The 13,385-nt window shown below is 56.6% G+C and overlaps 1 protein-coding gene across 2 annotated transcripts in view; it reads right to left on the minus strand.

Moving 5' to 3' along the window:
* nme9 (NME/NM23 family member 9) overlaps positions 1-13,385 on the minus strand; it is a 93,684-nt gene that overhangs the window by 62,686 nt on the left and 17,613 nt on the right. For both annotated transcript variants that reach the window (XM_041201311.1, XM_041201310.1), the window contains exon 2: positions 11,208-11,252. In XM_041201311.1, the coding sequence (XP_041057245.1) occupies positions 11,208-11,240 (33 nt within the window). In that variant the 5' untranslated portion in view covers positions 11,241-11,252. The remainder of the gene's footprint in view (positions 1-11,207; positions 11,253-13,385) is intronic.

Raw genomic sequence — 13,385 nt, forward strand, 5'->3', positions numbered from 1 at the left:
GGGCTCCTTGGGGCAGCTGTGGAGGTGGCACTATCACCGGTAACCGGGCTCCCTGGGGCATCTGTGGAGGTGGCACTATCACCGGTAACCGGGCTCTCCAGAGCAGCTGTGGATGCGGCACTATCACCGATAACCGGGCTCCCTGGAGCAGCTGTGGAGGTGGCATTATCACCGGTAACCGGGCTCTCCAAAGCAGCTGTGGAGGTGGCACTATCACCGGTAACCGGACTCTCCAGAGCAGCTGTGGAGGTGGCACTATCACCGGTAACCGGACTCTCCAGAGCAGCTGTGGAGGTGGCACTATCACCGGTAACCGGACTCTCCAGAGCAGCCGTGGAGGTGGCACTATCACCGGTAACTGGGCTCTCCGGAGCAGCTGTGGAGGTGGCAATATCACCGGTAACCGGGCTCCCTGCAGCAGCTGTGGAGGTGGCACTATCACTGGTAAGCGGACTCTCCGGAGCAGCTGTGGAGGTGGCACTATCACCGGTAACCGTGCACTCCAGAGCAGCTGTGGAGGTGGCACTATCACCGGTAACCGTGCACTCCAGAGCAGCTGTGGAGGTGGCAATATCACCGGGAACCGGGCCCCCTGCAGCAGCTGTGGAGGTGGCACTATCACCGGTAACCGGGCACTCCTGAGCAGCTGTGGAGGTTGCACTATCACAGGTAACCGGACTCTCCAGAGCAGCTGTGGAGGTGGCACTATCACAGGTAACCGGGCACTCCAGAGCAGCTGTGGAGGTGGCACAATCACCGGTAACCGGACTCTCCAGAGCAGCTGTGGAGGTGGCACTATCACCGGTAACCGGACTCTATGCGACAGCTGTGGAGGTGGCACTATCACCGGTAACCGGGCTCCCCGGAGCAGCTGTGGAGGTGGCACTATCACCGGTAACCGGGCTCCCTGCAGCAGCTGTGGAGGCGGCAGTATCACCGGTAAGCGGACTCTCCGGAGCAGCTGTGGAGGTGGCACTATCACCGGTAACCGGGCTCACTGGAGCAGCTGTGGAGGTGGCACTATCACCGGTAACCGGGCTCTCGGGGGCAGCTGTGGAAGTGGCACTATCACCGGTAACTGGGCTCTCCGGAGCAGCTGTGGAGGTGGCAATATCACCGGTAACCGGGCTCCCTGCAGCAGCTGTGGAGGTGGCACTATCACCGGTAACCGGACTCTCCAGAGCAGCTGTGGAGGTGGCACTATCACCGGTAACCGGACTCTATGCAGCAGCTGTGGAGGTGGCACTATCACCAGTAACCGGGCTCTCCAAAGCAGCTGTGGAGGCGGCACTATCACCGCTAACTGGGCTCTCCGGAGCAGCTGTGGAGGTGGCAATATCACCGGTAACCGGGCTCCCTGCAGCAGCTGTGGAGGCGGCACTATCACCGATAACTGGGCTCTCGGGGCAGCTGTGGAGGTGGCACTATCACCGGTAACCGGACTCTCCAGAGCAGCTGTGGAGGTGGCACTATCACCGGCAACCGGACTCTCTGCGGCAGCTGTGCAGGTGGCACTATCACCAGTAACCAGGCTCTCCAGAGCAGCTGTGGAGGTGGCACTATCACCGGTAACCGGGCACTCCTGAGCAGCTGTGGAGGTGGCACTATCACCGGTAACCGGACTCTCCAGAGCAGCTGTGGAGGTGGCACTATCACCGGTAACCGGACTCTATGCGGCAGCTGTGGAGGTGGCACTATCACCGGTAACCGGACTCTCCAGAGCAGCTGTGGAGGTGGCACTATCACCGGTAACCGGACTCTCCAGAGCAGCTGTGGAGGTGGCACTATCACCGGTAACCGGTCTCTATGCGGCAGCTGTGGAGGTGGCACTATCACCGGTAACCGGGCTCTCCAAAGCAGCTGTGGAGGCGACACTATCACCGGTAACCGGGCTCCCTGGAGCAGCTGTGGAGGTGGCACTATCACCGGTAACCGGACTCTCCAGAGCAGCTGTGGAGGTGGCACTATCACCGGTAACCGGACTCTCCAGAGCAGCTGTGGAGGTGGCACTATCACCGGTAACCAGGCTCTCCAGGGAAGCTGTGGAGGCGGCACTATCACTGGTAACCGGGCTCCCTACAGCAGCTGTGGTGGCTGCACTATCACCGGTAACCGGGCTCTCCAGGGAAGCTGTGGAGGCGGCACTATCACCGGTATCCGGGCTCACCGGAGCAGCTGTGGAGGTGGCACTATCACCGGTAACCGGACTCTCCAGAGCAGCTGTGGAGGTGGCACTATCACCGGTAACCGGGCTCTCCGGAGCAACTGTGGAGGCGGCACTATCGCCGGTAACCGGGCTCTCAGGAGCAGCTGTGGAGGTGGCACTATCACCGGTAACTGGACTCTCCAGAGCAGCTGTGGAGGTGGAACTATCACCGGTAACCGGACTCCCTGGAGCAGCTGTGGAGGTGGCACTATCACTGGTAACCTGACTCTCCAGAGCAGCTGTGGAGGTGGCACTATCACCGGTAACCGGACTCTCCGGAGCAGCTGTGGAGGCGGCACTATCACCGGTAACCGGGCTCTCGGGGGCAGCTGTGGAGGTGGCACTATCACCGGTAACCTGGCCCCTGCAGCAGCTGTGGAGGTGGCACTATCACCAGTAACCGGGCTCCCTGCAGCAGCTGTGGAGGTGGCACTATCACTGGTAACGGGGCCCCCTGCAGCTGCTGTGGAGGTGGCACTATCACCGGTAACCGGGCTCCCTGGAGCAGCTGTGGAGGTTGCACTATCACCGGTAACCGGGCTCTCCAGAGCACCTGTGGAGGTTGCACTCTCACCGGTAACCGGACTCTCCGGAGCAGCTGTGGTGGTGGCACTATCACCGGTAACCGGACTCTCCGGAGCAGCTGTGGAGGTGGCACTATCACTGGTAACCGGACTCTCCGGAGCAGCTGTGGAGGTGGCACTATCACCGGTAACCGGGCTCTCCAGAGCAGCTGTGGAGGTTGCACTATCACCGGCAACCGGGCTCTCCAGAGCAGCTGTGGAGGCGGCACTATCACCGGTATCCGGGCTCTCCAGAGCAGCTGTGGAGGTTGCACTATCACCGGCAACCGGGCTCTCCAGTGCAGCTGTGGAGGTGGCACTATCACAGGTAACCGGGCTCTCCAGAGCAGCTGTGGAGGTGGCACTATCACAGGTAACCGGACTCTCCAGAGCAGCTGTGGAGGTGGCACTATCACAGGTAACCGGGCTCTCCAGAGCAGCTGTGGAGGTTGCACTATCACAGGTAACCGGGCTCTCCAGAGCAGCTGTGGAGGCGGCACTATCACCGGTATCCGGGCTCTCCAGAGCAGCTGTGGAGGTGGCACTATCACAGGTAACCGGGCTCTCCAGAGCAGCTGTGGAGGTTGCACTATCACCGGTAACCGGGCTCTCCAGAGCAGCTGTGGAGGCGGCACTATCACCGGTATCCGGGCTCTCCAGAGCAGCTGTGGAGGTTGCACTATCACCGGCAACCAGGCTCTCCAGAGCAGCTGTGGAGGTGGCACTATCACAGGTAACCGGGCTCTCCAGAGCAGCTGTGGAGGTTGCACTCTCACCGGTAACCGGTCTCTATGCGGCAGCTGTGGAGGTGGCACTATCACCGGTAACCGGGCACTCCTGAGCAGCTGTGGAGGTGGCACTATCACCGGTAACCGGACTCTCCAGAGCAGCTGTGGAGGTGGCACTATCACCGGTAACCGGACTCTATGCGGCAGCTGTGGAGGTGGCACTATCACCGGTAACCGGACTCTCCAGAGCAGCTGTGGAGGTGGCACTATCACCGGTAACCGGACTCTCCAGAGCAGCTGTGGAGGTGGCACTATCACCGGTAACCGGTCTCTATGCGGCAGCTGTGGAGGTGGCACTATCACCGGTAACCGGGCTCTCCAAAGCAGCTGTGGAGGCGACACTATCACCGGTAACCGGGCTCCCTGGAGCAGCTGTGGAGGTGGCACTATCACCGGTAACCGGACTCTCCAGAGCAGCTGTGGAGGTGGCACTATCACCGGTAACCAGGCTCTCCAGGGAAGCTGTGGAGGCGGCACTATCACTGGTAACCGGGCTCCCTGCAGCAGCTGTGGTGGCTGCACTATCACCGGTAACCGGGCTCTCCAGGGAAGCTGTGGAGGTGGCACTATCACCGGTATCCGGGCTCACCGGAGCAGCTGTGGAGGTGGCACTATCACCGGTAACCGGACTCTCCAGAGCAGCTGTGGAGGTGGCACTATCACCGGTAACCGGGCTCTCTGGAGCAACTGTGGAGGCGGCACTATCGCCGGTAACCGGGCTCTCAGGAGCAGCTGTGGAGGTGGCACTATCACCGGTAACTGGACTCTCCAGAGCAGCTGTGGAGGTGGAACTATCACCGGTAACCGGACTCCCTGGAGCAGCTGTGGAGGCGGCACTATCACCGGTAACCGGACTCCCTGGAGCAGCTGTGGAGGTGGCACTATCACTGGTAACCTGACTCTCCAGAGCAGCTGTGGAGGTGGCACTATCACCAGTAACCGGACTCTCCGGAGCAGCTGTGGAGGCGGCACTATCACCGGTAACCGGGCTCTCGGGGGCAGCTGTGGAGGTGGCACTATCACCGGTAACCTGGCCCCTGCAGCAGCTGTGGAGGTGGCACTAGCACCAGTAACCGGGCTCCCTGCAGCAGCTGTGGAGGTGGCACTATCACCAGTAACGGGGCCCCCTGCAGCAGCTGTGGAGGTGGCACTATCACCGGTAACCGGGCTCCCTGGAGCAGCTGTGGAGGTTGCACTGTCACCGGTAACCGGGCTCTCCAGAGCAGCTGTGGAGGTTGCACTCTCACCGGTAACTGGACTCTCCGGAGCAAGCTGTGGTGGTGGCACTATCACCGGTAACCGGACTCTCCGGAGCAGCTGTGGAGGTGGCACTATCACTGGTAACTGGACTCTCCGGAGCAGCTGTGGAGGTTGCACTATCACCGGCAACCGGGCTCTCCAGAGCAGCTGTGGAGGCGGCACTATCACCGGTATCCGGGCTCTCCAGAGCAGCTGTGGAGGTTGCACTATCACCGGCAACCGGGCTCTCCAGAGCAGCTGTGGAGGTGGCACTATCCCAGGTAACCGGGCTCTCCAGAGCAGCTGTGGAGGTGGCACTATCACAGGTAACCGGGCTCTCCAGAGCAGCTGTGGAGGTGGCACTATCACAGGTAACCGGGCTCTCCAGAGCAGCTGTGGAGGTAGCACTATCACCGGCAACCGGGCTCTCCAGAGCAGCTGTGGAGGCGGCACTATCACCGGTATCCGGGCTCTCCAGAGCAGCTGTGGAGGTTGCACTATCACCGGCAACCGGGCTCTCCAGAGCAGCTGTGGAGGTGGCACTATCACAGGTAACCAGGCTCTCCAGAGCAGCTGTGGAGGTGGCACTATCACAGGTAACCGGGCTCTCCAGAGCAGCTGTGGAGGTGGCACTATCACAGGTAACCGGGCTCTCCAGAGCAGCTGTGGAGGTGGCACTATCACCGGTAACCGGACTCTCCAGAGCAGCTGTGGAGGTGGCACTATCACCGGTAACCGGGCCCCCTGCAGCAGCTGTGGAGGTGGAACTATCACCGGTAACCGGGCTCTCCAGAGCAGCTGTGGAGGTGGCACTATCACCGGTAATCGGGCTCTCCAGAGCAGCTGTGGAGGTGGCACTATCACCGGTAACCGGGCTCCCTGGAGCAGCTGTGGAGGTGGCACTATCACCGGTAACCGGGCTCCCTATGTAGATCTACGCGGGAGTTGCTGGATCTGGGGCCTCTGCTACTCCTGCGGCCCTGTCACCTTTCCACCTCCTTACAAAGGCCCCGGGGATAAAGAGCTAGAGTCGCCCCGAGATGAGCACATGCCTGAAGGTTTTGGCCAGGGCTGTCGGCTCCTCGGCCATTGCTGCGGCCTCGCACGCGTACAGGAAGGTGGTGTCCTTCCTGAGGTCTGACGTCCATCTCTGCCCCGCTGAGGAATCCTGGCCGGCAAACTGGCAGGAGCTGGAGACGAAAGTCACCGCTAGCCTGCGGCGCTGGACAGGACTGCTCCGAGTGCTATCTTACCGAGGTCGAGTTCTGGTCATAAACCAGCTGATCGCCGCCATGTTGTGATATCGGCTGGTCACTTTGACCCCTCCCCCAGACTGCACTGGGTCGCTGCCGAGGTTCTGAGTCTCCCGCTTAGGGAGGGTGGTCAGGCGCTAGTGTGCCTACGCACACAGGTGGCGACTTTCCGCCTTCAGACCCTGCAGCGATACCTCTACGTCGAGCCTCCTCCTAGATGGTATGCCCTGATGACGTATTTCTTCCATCAGGTGCACGGCCTGAATTATGACGTGCAGCTCCTGTTTATAGAACAGATGGGCCTCAGTGGCTCCTTGCAGGCGTTGCCCGTCTTTTACCAGGACCTGATCAAAGTCTGGAACGTGGTCGCCTCGCGATGCAGCTCTCCCCCGTCAGGAGTAGCGGCTATCGTCAGAGAGCCGCTGCTCAGGAATCCGCCCCTCCGGCCTTTTCAGTGGTTGGCGGAGAGGAGGGCTGTCGCCGCAGGGGTGACCAGGATCGGGGACGTGCTGGGTGGCGGAGGACTGGGCTGGACGATTCCCCAGGAGTTGGTGCATCGCGTGACCGTGAATGTCCGGCTCGTGGCCGGTGCCATTCGAGACCTCAGGACGGTCGTGCTCGGCCCTGACGTTATACTGGGTCTCGAGCTGGCCCAGGCGTGCGGTGGTCTTCCTGCTGAACGTTCCCCTGTCCAGACAGAATTCCACATTGGCCCCAAACCCCGAACCCTCCCTCGGAGGCGGTGCCCCGCAACCCGAGCTGCCTCGGGGAAAGGCCCTGCGTGTCCTTTAGCACGGAGTGGGGGGGTTTCCTGTACAGGCTGCTGCTGCACACCCTTCACTTCCGGACCTTCGCCCACCGCCCGGACACACTCTGGCTGCCTAGTTACTGTCCAGTGGCGGAGGTCCCCATTGGGGGGCCCTCTACCTGGGGGGTGTCCTCCTGCTTTCCGTCGGGGAGCTGGGGTGGGGGGGTTGCACGGAGCAGATCCCCACAATCGGAGAACGTGTCGGTTCACGGCCTCCCAGGATTCCTGCCCCGTTTTGCGGCCTTGTGGAGTCCGTGGGCCATGTTTATATCGGGTGTTGGAGGCTGCACTCCCTTTTCAGTTATTTATAAAACCTTTTACTGATGTTTTGTTTGCACCTCAGCCCCACGTTCCTGATCTACGGACACCCGGTGCGGAGGGGGTGGGTGGGGGGGGGGGAGGACCTCCTCGTGAACCTGCTCCTGGGCCTGGCCAATTCGACCATTAACAGGTCCAGACAGCCGGCGATCGAGGGGGGAGTGCCGTCCCGACTGTCTGCCCCTCTTCCCCGGCTACGTTCACGGCCGGATGTCCCTGGAGGGGGAGCACGCGGTGTCTGCTGGCACCGTCGAGGCCTCTGTGCTCGGTGGGCACCGCGGGGACTGGGGTCTTTTATCGACACCTTTAATCACATTTTAAGTTAATGTTTGCAAGTTTCCTTTAAGTTTTGTCCTTGTTTTTGCAGTTTCCCTTTAAGGGGCTGCTTTTCAATTTGCTCCCCGGACATCCACAGAGGAGGTGGGGGCAGATGCTGACTGTGACCCCCTGTCTGTGACACCCTGACTGTGACCCCCTGTCTGTGACACCCTGACTGTGACACCCTGTCTGTGACCCCCTGTCTGTGACACCCTGTCTGTGACCCCCTGTCTGTGACACCCTGTCTGTGATGACCTTGGCGGGCGTCCCCTGGAGGGCTGAGACCTGGAGGTCCCCGGCCTGCTTTCGGGGTCCTGCTGTGTGTCAGTGACACCCTCCTCGGCCTGTGGAGCTGGAGCTGCTGGGGTCACAGGAAGAGGGGATTCGGATGGGCCGGACACCTGGATGGATGGGCCCGGAGTGTGTACCTGCTGACCCTCCTCCCTATGGGTGTCCGAGGGCCCCAGGCTGACCCCTTGAGGAGCAGGGGGAGCTGGAGTGAGACCGAGCTGCCCAGAACCCCTCTCGCGTACACACTGTTGGAGGCCAACTATGGTGTCAGTGATGGAGTTGAGCCCATGCAGCAGGGCAGGAGTGACATCCTGGACCAAGGTCTCCATGGCAGCCGCCACCCTGCCAGTGTTGACCTCAGTGCATTGGCAATGTCGGCGCTACCACCTCAGACTGAAGGTGGACAGACTCCTCCATCGTGCCTTACAATCTGAGGAGTACAGCAGACATCCCTTCCTGATGTTCCCGAGCTTGTCTTTGCAGCTCCAGCACCTGTGACATGACCGAGTCCAGAGGCTCATCATCTGACTCGGACTCAGCAACGTTCTGGCCTCCAGCAGCTCCTCCGAGTGTCGGGGACCTGGGAAGTCCCTGCCTCCACCTGCTGTGGATCAGACTGTGCGATGTGCTCACCAGATTGTGATCCTGAGGCTACTCTAAAGCTGGGTCCCACCGAGGTGTGTGTCTCTGCGCTGGTGGAGGGTGTGGGTGAGGCTGTGATGGGACTTCAGGGAGGGTGTCTCCAGATTCCTCTACAGAGGTTTCTTCAGGGTTTGATTAGAGTCCCTGAGTCATGGACTCTGTCGGCTGTTTGGCAGATGTGTCAGTGAAAGCAAGGGGAGATAATGAGTGCACGGCAGTGCCTGTGAAACAGGGACACATCACCCACAGCATGGTTGTCTGATGGATGTTACACTGCTGGACCCTCACCTGGTAGAGCAGCTCTGACCCTCACTGTCAGCATAGGACCGGTCCTGGTCATCGCCGGCCAGCTGGATGGCTCTGTTTTCAAAGTCCATGAGGGCCTTGATTTCAGGCATTCCTCCACCAGCCTGTGACCTCTCATGTTGTTGTGTGCCAGCTTGTCCTGTATGGATAGAGACGGAGAGAGTGTCAGCAGGACACCTGCAAGGCCCCATGATAAAGATGCCTGTCCTGTGTGGGTGGTGAGTGGTCCCATGGATGGGATGAGGACAATGATGGTGTGTGAGAGAGTGAATGGTGATGTCCCTTGAACAGGCAGTGAGTGAGGGCCCTGTGGGGGTGTGATGGGTTTGTGAGTGTGGGAGTTGGGAGTGATAAGAAGAGTGACTTACCCTGGTGGAACAGAAGAGATCATTCATCCTCTTGCGGCTCTGGGTGGCTGTCCACTTCTGCAGGGCGTTGGCACTGACCACCGCTGTCACTGCCTCCCATGCTGGATTGCAGGAGCTGCTGCCTATTGGGGCCATGTCTTCCATGAAGCAGTTGTGGGCTGGATGCACTGGGAGATGCGCATGGCTGCACTTAAAATATGGCACCTGGCATGATGAAGCAGCGAGGTGATGGTGAATGAGAGCCTAGCCGCCATGGAAATGGTGCTTTTCCAGGAATGGATAACGAATGCAGTGGATTTGGGTGTTGCGGAGTGAGAACCTGTCATTGCCGGCGGTGGTCATGTGGCTCTGACTGTCGTGCCCATTGGCCTCATTGGCAGGTTCATCACAAGTGTCATGAGTCAAGTTTGAAGTCCCTTGTGTCCAAACAGCCAGCCCTTAAGATATTTCCCTGGTCATTAAAATCTCAGCAAGGTTGGGCTAAAGGAAATGACAGCTGCCAGGGCACCTACATGAACATCTGTTCTACGTTGCCCAGCAGTTCTACACTGACGGAATAAAACCCCCCATGGCTGATAAAAGCTCCTGATGGGTTGGGGGGAGCTGGGGAGGTGATCCTTGGCTTGCCATTATGTGTAATTGATGGTAGCTTGTACCTGTGAGAAGCCAGACAGAGAGTTCCTGCTCGTTCTGGCAATTGCCGTCACAGGGGAAGGTCAGGTTAATCATCGCCCTGGAAAACAATCCACCCTCCGCCTGCAGGGTCCGTTTGCCAGCAGCTTACGGTGAGACTCTCGCGGTGTCTCTGGTGGTCCACTGGAAGCAGCCAGAGGCAAAGAAACTGAGGCAAAGGATAAAGTGTGGCCATTGGGTTCAGCAGGGAGGAGTTCATCTTGATGGAGGTTGCAGATATCTGTGACCACCTGCATGTTAACCTGAGCCTATGGAAGTCATGATCCTCCGATACGTTAAGGAAGGTGAGCCTTTGTCTGTGCAGCCTCTCCTGTGACCCTCACTGCTTTGCTGCTCCTTTCTCAGCTCTTCTCCATATCCATGTTCTCAGGGTGTGTTTTCTGCACCTCTCTCTTGTGCCCCTGCAGAAACCATCACAGTACGATATTGTTGCCAGGAATGGTGATAGGACATAGGACAAGGAGGCCTAACTAAAACATCCATGGCAGGCCCCATCCTGATGTTGTCCATTTGAAAGCCTCTAAACTTCTCAAAAGTGTCTATGCTGACACAAGAACTCTACAAAACATTTACCAGAGGGAACTGAGGAGCTTTTATTGAGATCCAGTGATCTCAATTTTAAACACCCTCATGGGGTAGTGCTTCACCTTGCCCCCATTTCACTGGCAAGTTCCCCGAACTCCAGGAAACCCATGCTCAAAGCGTTATATTCAAATCCCTGTTGAAGCCATTTGAAAAGTGAAGCATTGTCATGTGCTAGCGAAGTCTCTTTAAATATTATTTCATGGGGTGTGGGTGTCGCTGGCAAGGCCAGCATTTGTTGCCCATTTCTAATTGCCCTTGAACTGAGTGGCTTGCTCAGCCATTTCAGAGGGGCAGTTAAGAGTCAGCCTTCAGACCAGGTAAGGATGGTAGATTTCCTTCACAACAGCCAACAATAGCTGTCATGTTCATCATACCGAGACTAGCTTTATATTCCAGATGTTACTGAATTTAAATTCCACCAGCAGCTGTGCTGCGGTTTGAACCCATACTGCCTGAGCCTGGACTTCTGCCCACGACACCAGCATCTCTCCCAGGTTACTTGCACCTGAACACAGTGGGTTAAGGTTGGGTTAGAGATTTTAATGATTCTTACCTTCACACCTTCCCCCCCCAACCCCCAACAGGTCATTCATCGAGGGTTAAAATGACTCCCCCCCGCCCCCCCACCTCAGCCTTGCATTACGATCTTCACATACAACTGGAAGAGATGTACCGAACTCACACTGCTTGAAAAATCCATCATTCTTTGGATGGAAACCTGTCATAAACATAACTGGGAACAGTTTTACAATCTATGAAGCTGCTGATAAAAATGAGTAATAAATAAAACGGAACCTTTCGATCTGTTTTTTCCCTTTTTGAGGCCTACCTGTAGTGTTATTTCCTTCTTCTTCCCAGCCATGTTGCCCTTCTCCTGATTAGAAAACAAAGTGAAAATCACATTAGCAAGATTCAACCTATCTTCATGCCCTCTTTATACACATCTTGAACCGGAGCACTTTCATGTCTGGCTAATGGTTCTGTTGAAAGGTCATTAACTCTGTTTCTCTCTGCAGATGCTGCTGACCTGCTGAGTATTTCCAGCACCTTTTGTCCTTATATCATATCTGGCCTCACTGCTAGCTGAGCTGAGATGCTAAACTCTAGCTTTGTCCATGTACTCCAGTGTGACTAATATCTCCAATTTAATTTGCGCAACCAGGAGGAATACCTTAAAATGTGGTAGTTGGAGGACAAGGTGGCACAATGAGTTAGGCCTGTGTCATTTTCTATCTGGCACCAGGGTTGATTCCAGTTCACACAGTTGAGATGAAAATCACCACTGTGTCTGCTATCGAGGGTAAATTGCTGGGGATTCTTCACCCATAATCAAGTTCTGGCTCAACGAGATCATTAAACAGCCAGTTGATCCCCTTTCTGCTTATTGATTTTGTTGGAACTGGGAACTCTGAAAATTTACCCTAAAGGATGCTGATCGAAATGATTTTGACCTGAATGAAGCAAGTCATTTATGAGCTGGAATCAATAACATTTCCCATTACTGCACATGAGTTGCCACTCAGTTAGCAATGTAAGGTATTAAGGATGACCAGTGTACAAAATGGAAGCAACACATTGATACTGTGTTTGAACATAGGAACACAGAAACAGGAGTAGGCCATTCAGCCCATTGAGCCTGCTCCACCATTCAATACGATCATGGCTGATCATCCACTTCAAATCCTTCTTCCCCACACTATCCCCATATCCTTTTATATCACTGGTATTTAGAGATCTGTCAATCTCGGCTTTAAACATACTCAATAACTGAGCTTCCACAGCCTCTGGGGTAGAGAATTCCAAAGGTTCACAACCCTCTGAGTGAAGAAATTTCTCCTCATCTCGGTCTTAAGAGGCTTCCCCCTTATTATGAAACTGTGTCCCCTGGTTCTAGGTTCCCCAGCCAGGGGAAACATCTTACCTGTGTATACCTTGTCTATTCCTTTAAGTATTTTGTAGGTTTCAATGAGATCACCTCTCATTCTTCGAAACTCTAGAGAATACAGGCCCAGTTTCCCCAATCTGTCTTCATAAGACAGTCCCGCCACCTTGGGAACAAGTCTGGTGAACCTCCCTCTAAGGCAATAATATCCTTCATAAGATAAGGGGTCCAAAACTGCACACAGTATTCCAGGTGTGGTCTAACCAAGTTTCTATACAATTGAAGCAAGACTTTGCTACTCCTGTACTCATTCCTCTTGTGATAAAGGCTAACATTCCATTAACCTTCCTAATCGCCTGCTGCACTGGCCTGTTAGCTTTCAGTCACTTATTGATGAGGACACCCAGGTCCCTTTGTACACCTACACTTTCTAATCTCTTACTGTTTAAAAAATACTCTGCACATCTGTTCCTCCTACCAAAATGGATAAGTTCACATTTTTCCGATTATATTCCATCTGCCATGCTCTTGCCCACTCACTGGGTGGAAGTTTCACTTCATGAGACTAAGTGTGCTGGTGGGCCCACCCTGTTGTCTGGAATGGGGGGAACTCGGGCCTGATTCTGAGCTTGGCGGGTCATTAATTATGCAAAGACACCCATCGGTCCGATACACCTGGCAGGTCGGGAGCTGATTCGTCCGCCCGCCATCAGCTGGTGGATTCGAGGGTCCCGGTGCCATATTTAAAGGCCAGTCTAACACTTAAAGTCACTCTCTCCAGCCCTTCTGTGGCAGCCAGAAGTGGAAGGCCAAGAGCTTGAAGAAGGCAGAACCCCGCTTCACCCACCAGGCCCTCCAGACCTCGGTCAGAAGGGTGTAGGCGCTATGACGTGTGCTCTATCCCAGGGGTGGCTGCAGGAATCACAGCGGCCTCACCTCCCAGGCTGTAGCAGAGCAGGTCAGCGTGACTGGCAACTGCAGCCAAAATGCCAGCCGGTGCAGGAAGAGGATGAATAGTCTCACCCGCTCTGCCAGGTTAAGTCATCCTTCAACTCCCTCCAATATCAAACCCTCATGGTGGCATCATGGACTCAAACAGCGCCTCTCTTCAGGGATCTCACACAA

This window comes from Carcharodon carcharias, chromosome 12 (genome assembly GCF_017639515.1).
Source record: "Carcharodon carcharias isolate sCarCar2 chromosome 12, sCarCar2.pri, whole genome shotgun sequence".
Classification (NCBI taxonomy): Eukaryota; Metazoa; Chordata; class Chondrichthyes; order Lamniformes; family Lamnidae; genus Carcharodon; species Carcharodon carcharias.